At 40.1% G+C, this 5,890-nt stretch overlaps 1 protein-coding gene across 1 annotated transcript; it reads right to left on the bottom strand.

Annotated features, from left to right (window-relative positions):
• Nucleotides 1-328: 328 nt before the first annotated feature.
• Nucleotides 329-5,528, bottom strand: LOC145447702 (uncharacterized). Its single transcript, XM_080325953.1, has 6 exons — nucleotides 5,369-5,528; nucleotides 5,023-5,125; nucleotides 4,481-4,587; nucleotides 3,102-3,274; nucleotides 1,819-1,927; nucleotides 329-1,229 (listed from the first exon to the last, which is right to left on the bottom strand). The coding sequence occupies exons 1-6, from the start codon at nucleotides 5,472-5,474 to the stop codon at nucleotides 1,057-1,059; spliced, it is 771 nt and encodes a 256-aa protein (XP_080182079.1). The 5' UTR covers nucleotides 5,475-5,528; the 3' UTR covers nucleotides 329-1,056.
• Between the last annotated feature and the right edge of the window lie 362 nt (nucleotides 5,529-5,890).

Here is a 5,890-nt window from a genome sequence, read left to right as displayed (position 1 = left end):
AGTGGGAAAAATTTACCGGTTTTTGAGAATTCTTCTCCAGTTTTGCATGTCTGAAATGTGTCCTCTCTTTACATTTCCAAAATATGGTAAGCCTGATTTAACTGGAAACTATGACTCCGGCTCGACCCTCTGCTCGCTGACTTGGACTTGACGGTGGATTGAAAATGACTCGAGTCAAAACTATGAAAGTGAGATTGACTTTTGACTTGGTTACAACCCCGATTTCAATCGTTACAGTTTGACGAAGAAATACACACGTAGACTTCTGTAAGACGCTCGCCGTCATCATCTGATCACGTTCCTACCGCATTCTGAAAGAGTCAGCACGCAACGTTTGCCAGGAATTTTAATCGAAATGCACGAAAAATTGCGTAAAAAGATCAACTGAAACAAAATGTCGATTTTGATGCGACATCTCACACAACAGAAGCACTTGGAGTCCATCCGAGTCGAGTGTTAGGTCATAACAGCACGGAGGATAGGGGAACCTTTTCCGAACATCCTTTTTCATTGCAAATAGTGACTACGCTTTGGGCTGGTCACGACTTCGCAGTCATGTCCTTTGAAGAGAATATTTGAGGTAGACCACAACACCGCAATACATGATTGGATAAGAACAACATTCTCATATTGATATAAACCAGAATTTTCCCGGCTGACACTCGTCAGGAATAATCGTCAGCAGCTAGTAGAGAATCGAAAAGAACATTGTATATCAACAATAGCATCTCCAAATATGTAGTCACCGACTTGAAATTACGAATAATTGAGGCAAACAGAAATGTCAGTTCCAAGAACGTGTGTAGATTCGTGCCTCATGTTTTGGATGGTGTGATACAAATCAAGTTTCAAAACTTTCAAGGTAAGCATAAACACTCGAGAAATTCTTTCTTACTACTTACCATTACAATTAATACTAGATTCATATCATTATACGTATCACTGTGTAAAGTACTGGGCTCGTTATATAAAGGTGAATAAATCCATTTTGTTTTGATCTATAATACGCCAAGTTAACGAGGCGGCTGCCTCTAAAGACACATATAACTAAGACGTTTACGGCTTCCCGAAAAACGGCACTAATTCCGGCACGTTTTTGATGTAGCTTTGATACTCCGCGAGATGTCCATACCGCTTCAGACCGGACCTTTCGAGTATCGGTATTCCGCTGACTTGAGTCAGGAGATAGTACACAAACATTGGCGACACCGCACTAGCCCACTGCCAGCCTGAAAAAAAACTCAAGTGCTCAATGTCGTGTCGATGTGATCAACGCATGCGGTCGAGCAATAAATATTGCGCCAATGTCTTCTCCGAGTCAAGGGTAACATTTGCCACGTGCTTCACAGATACAGCCCGAGGGTCATCTGTACAGTGCACACTATAAATAGGGGTGTTCAGCAATAACTTTTTTTCCAGATTCCCGGGATTCACTGATTAAATTGTTAGGCTGCACACTTGGGAGATGTGAAGGCACACGAGTTCGAAAAATTGGAATTTATTAGAATTTTTTTTTTCAATTTTAAAGTTTACTGTCAACCCCGTGAAATTGTCCACAAAACGATGCAAAACAACCCGCAGAAGCGAAGTTTTCCGAGTTTTTCATTCATAATACTGGGTTTACCCGCCGTCCAGGCTGTTCTTGCGAATCCAAAATTTTCAAATGCAGTAACTTCGCTTCAACTGGTTGGAAGTGAGGAAAAATTTGGAAGCATCGTTCTTTTCGACAGCTTTACAATTTCATGGGGTTGTCAGCGAAATTTAAACAAAATTTAATCACTACGGTGGCAAGAAATATGTCTCAGCTATTTTCATTACCTGTGAAAGATGAGGAAGCCGACAAGAACAGGCCCGACCAGACCATGATTTCCCCGAAGTAATTGGGGTGGCGGCTGATCGACCAGAGACCGCTAGATATGAACTTTCCCTAAATATGAATATACATCGTCAGTCAGTGTTAAATAGAAAGGGTTCCATGACAAGCTATGATCTATGAGGCTGCCAACTCAAAACGGGCCGCGAGCCGCATAAATTCAATATTGCGATAAAATAAGCCACACAGTCTACCAAGTACCAACTATGTTTTAGAACTTTACGTCAATACAATGCTGTGCTCTCTAACATGGTATTGGTAGTGTCTGGTCTTGAAACTCTTGGATTCGACTTGAGTCAATTCGCGTATTAACAGGGTTGTAATGACTCGAGTCGCGATTTTTTGCTGACTCGACTTGACCCGAGACATTTTTTGAAAATGAAAAATGACTCAACTCGAGTCAATTTGTGTATCGACTCGACTTGTACTCAGTTATTGCGCATGACTCGGACCAAGTCATATGACTCGAGACTTGGTCTACCAAGACAGGCATTTCAATGTAATTTCGAAGAATAGTAAAGAAATCACACTATTATTATTATTTCGTCTATCAGTACTGATACTTGAAAATGCTACCAGAAACTGTCAAAAGTAAGGAAAATTATTATATGATGAATGCGAAGCATTCGACATCACCGAGCAGAGTTGTGAAAAGTGGGTTTCTCATGACATTAACTCGGAACTGAACAGTCAACACAATGACTTGGACTCGAGTCAAAACACTATGACTCTGACTCGCACTCCACTCTGTGACTTGGACTTGGAGTTGACTCGAGTCAAAACTATAAAAGTAAAATTCGCTTGTAACTCAGAACCCTGTGACTCGGTTACAACCCTGCGTATGGACTCGGCCTGTAATCGAGTCATTAAGTGTGACTCAAACAAGTCATATGACTCGAGACATTCTACATGATTTGATTTGATTCTCGTGTGTCAGGACCTTGAACTTGAAGGTTAGGTGCGTAAACCTTATTCTATCCGTTTGAAATTTGAATAAACATGCTTCGAGTGAGAAAAATGAATATATTATGAACGCGAGGTCTTCGATATCACCCAAAAGTTTCACAGAAGCAACTTGAACCTGACTTGATTTCAATAATGAGCAGTTAAACTCTATGATTAGAACTCAAGTCTGAACATTATGACTCGGACTGTCTTAACTCAATGGTAATAATACTACAATTGACGTGTGACTTGGTTACAACTCTGAAAACAAAACGATACACACCGCATTGTCGGGATCGGATCTGAACTTAAATTTCTGATAATCGGCGACCGTCTCGATTAAAAATCCAGCGGCAAACATTCCCCATCCCACGTAATCTCGAGTGGTTAGTTTGCTGCTGCGTTTGTTCTCGTTGTTGATGAGCGTCGGCAGAAGAGAGGCTAGAACCCACACGCCTGAAAAGGACAGAAAAATTTAGCCTTACAAGTATATAGAGGTTGAACCGTCACATTGCCTTGATTACTCGGATTTTCTTGCCCGTGATATATTTGGTGAGCTTCTTGTAGGTACAGAACCACAATTACATATTTGGTAATTGACCGTACAGCACATATACAATAATCTGTTGAATCCTCTAATAGTTACTGATGATTACCACTATTATTTCTATATGAATCGTATATTGAAGTTCTGTACCTCACAGGTTTTTAAGGGAGCTAGCACCTCCACAGCGTGACCTCGCAAAGGGCAACCCCCCATCACCATGAAGTTTTCACAGCTGCTAGGTGTAGCTATGCTGTAAACAAAATATCTCAAATTGTAGTTCCAGCCCACAATATTTATAATTGACAATCGCAATAGTGCTCCGACACACGAAACACCATACCTTGAAATTTTGCAGCCTTTTTTCAGATCTAATACCTGTTTTAGGAAGTAATTAGACATTCCCACAATGTACCTGTAGCTAAAATTCTGATGGATTATGTGCAACTCATCTTGGAGAAATTTCACTCTTTCAAAATTTTGCTGTGAACTTCTGTAAATCAGGCCACGGTTTACCTAGGCCAAAGAAAAATGAGCAAAATATAGATCTGGATGTTGGCATCTCAAAAAAAACACGAGTGAGTAATTTACGACAAAAAATACATACAAATTTTTGGTTTCCGATGAAACGATATCATGAAATTTTAAGATGCAGAAAAACGTTATTGAACATTTTCGCAGAAAAAGAAAATACTAACGGTATGCCCAGTGATATTGAAATTTTTACTCATCTTTTGGGGGTGAGATAAGACCATGACATAAAAACAGAGATACTAATGCCACTAGTTCCAACTAAAAAAACAATTTGAGAATTTTGATTCTTTCTCAAATTTAACGGTTGCTAGTCCCTTAAACAAAATTTGATACTACTCAATAGTACACTTTAGCGACACCTTACTGTATAGTAGGCATTGTCATTCAACATTTTCAGCTTACGCTCGTCAGGGTAATTGTCAGCAACCAGTAAAAATTGGAAAGAACATTGCGTATTGTATCAACAATCGTAATACTATGAATATATTTTTCAAAAGTCTTCTTACCATTCACAGAAAATTGGTGTTAAATGAGTTCTAGACTACTTTGAAACCCTTTTTGAGACAACTGATCGAGCTGCGTACCTTGCACTGCCCAGTACATGGCCAAAACGGAGGGTTTCTTGACTACTTTAGCAAATCTACGGTCACCGCCTTCATGAAGTACCCGATACATCAAAAAGCTTCCTAACCTGAAACAATAAATGCTATTAAATGAAATAGTCGTAGTGAGATACTCAGAGGTATTGACGATTTCATGCAGTGCAACAAATAACATGATCACTGCGTACTTCTAGTTTTCCTAGTACACAAGTAGATTCAACGTACTCAGACTACTCAAGTAGTCATGTTTTCAAACAACTTCTACTCAAACAGTTTGTGGGAAAAACTACATATTATGTACGTAGTTTTCGGATGAATTTGCAGGAATTCAAAGAGTGAAATTGTCATAACAACTGGTGAAATAGCCAATTTCACCGAAAAACAGATTATGTTTTCAAAAACTGTACTCATCAATAGCACCATTGGATATTTTGTGTCAGTTGTTAAGATGTAACCAGCTATTTCAAAGGAAGCTCACTGCTGTATGTGAGCCAGCAACCCAATCAAGTCCCGAGTTTGCTTACCTGGCGGCCCATGCCGTGACAAGGTTGGCTTGTACTCGATGATGGAAGGTGCCTTGACTGTAGCGTAGTCCCAGTCTTGCAAGAATAATGAAGGTCAAAGAGCCTACACCAAGAAAGAAATTTCTCAAATGGCGGTACTCAGAAATGTAAGAGAGTACGGTAACACGCGTTCAGTCTTAGTTGTAATGATGTGTGAGTGAAGTCAAGGCGAGTCTACGTCTATTTCTATTTTAAAGAAAATTAATCGAGTCGAGTAAACGAAGTATTGCTACAAGAGTCGTTACGACCCTGGCTTATACGACTTACGTGCGCTAGATTCTATCATATTACAATTTAATTACTATACCTGTGAAGTCATAAAATTTTTCCGTTTGAAATAAAGCACTCGGGACAAATGCAAGCATTTGAATCCCGAAATCTAATGCTGCTAATTTCCCGATGGAAGCTCCCATTTCGCCTGCGGTGTCTGTACTATAGCACTGGCTGCACTGCGCAGAGCACAAGTTTGTTTACAATTCGGACTTCGATCAGAAATTTTCCGGTTACGTAACTCACGCGGAAATAATTCATGCGAAACGAGTTATGTAATCCCAGAAGTCGCACATTATTTGACGGTAACTATCCTTTGACCATAGCCTGTAAAGGCTATGCTTTGACTGTGATATTTGACCGACTGATCGACCGCGAGAATTGATAAAATTGGTATCAAACGAAAGCTACCGCGGTACTAATTGCGGGGAACATAGCGTAGTGGTAGTGGTGACGATACTCACCTCCTATCTCACGCACCTACTACCGCTAGCTTGAATGCTGTCACCCGTGATGAAATGTCCAAAGTGCATGAGTGGACGTCCCATAATAGCCTTCG

The sequence above is a fragment of the Botryllus schlosseri genome, chromosome 10 (genome assembly GCF_051294905.1).
Source record: "Botryllus schlosseri isolate E-star chromosome 10, Bs_hap1, whole genome shotgun sequence".
In the NCBI taxonomy this organism is placed as follows: Eukaryota; Metazoa; Chordata; class Ascidiacea; order Stolidobranchia; family Styelidae; genus Botryllus; species Botryllus schlosseri.
Note: the sequence above shows the minus strand (reverse complement) of the source record. Positions and strands in the feature narration are given on the sequence as shown.

What these genes read in the sequence shown, in the direction of transcription:
- LOC145447702 (XM_080325953.1), bottom strand. Translation starts at nt 5,474, where the DNA reads ATGGGAGCTTCCATCGGGAAATTAGCAGCATTAGATTTCGGGATTCAA. An exon ending in AAAATTTTATGACTTCACAG is followed by an intron (nt 5,126 to 5,368) that starts GTATAGTAATTA and finishes TTCTTGGTGTAG; the next exon opens with GCTCTTTGACCTTCATTATT. An exon ending in GATCCGATCCCGACAATGCG is followed by an intron (nt 1,928 to 3,101) that starts GTGTGTATCGTT and finishes ATTCATATTTAG; the next exon opens with GGAAAGTTCATATCTAGCGG.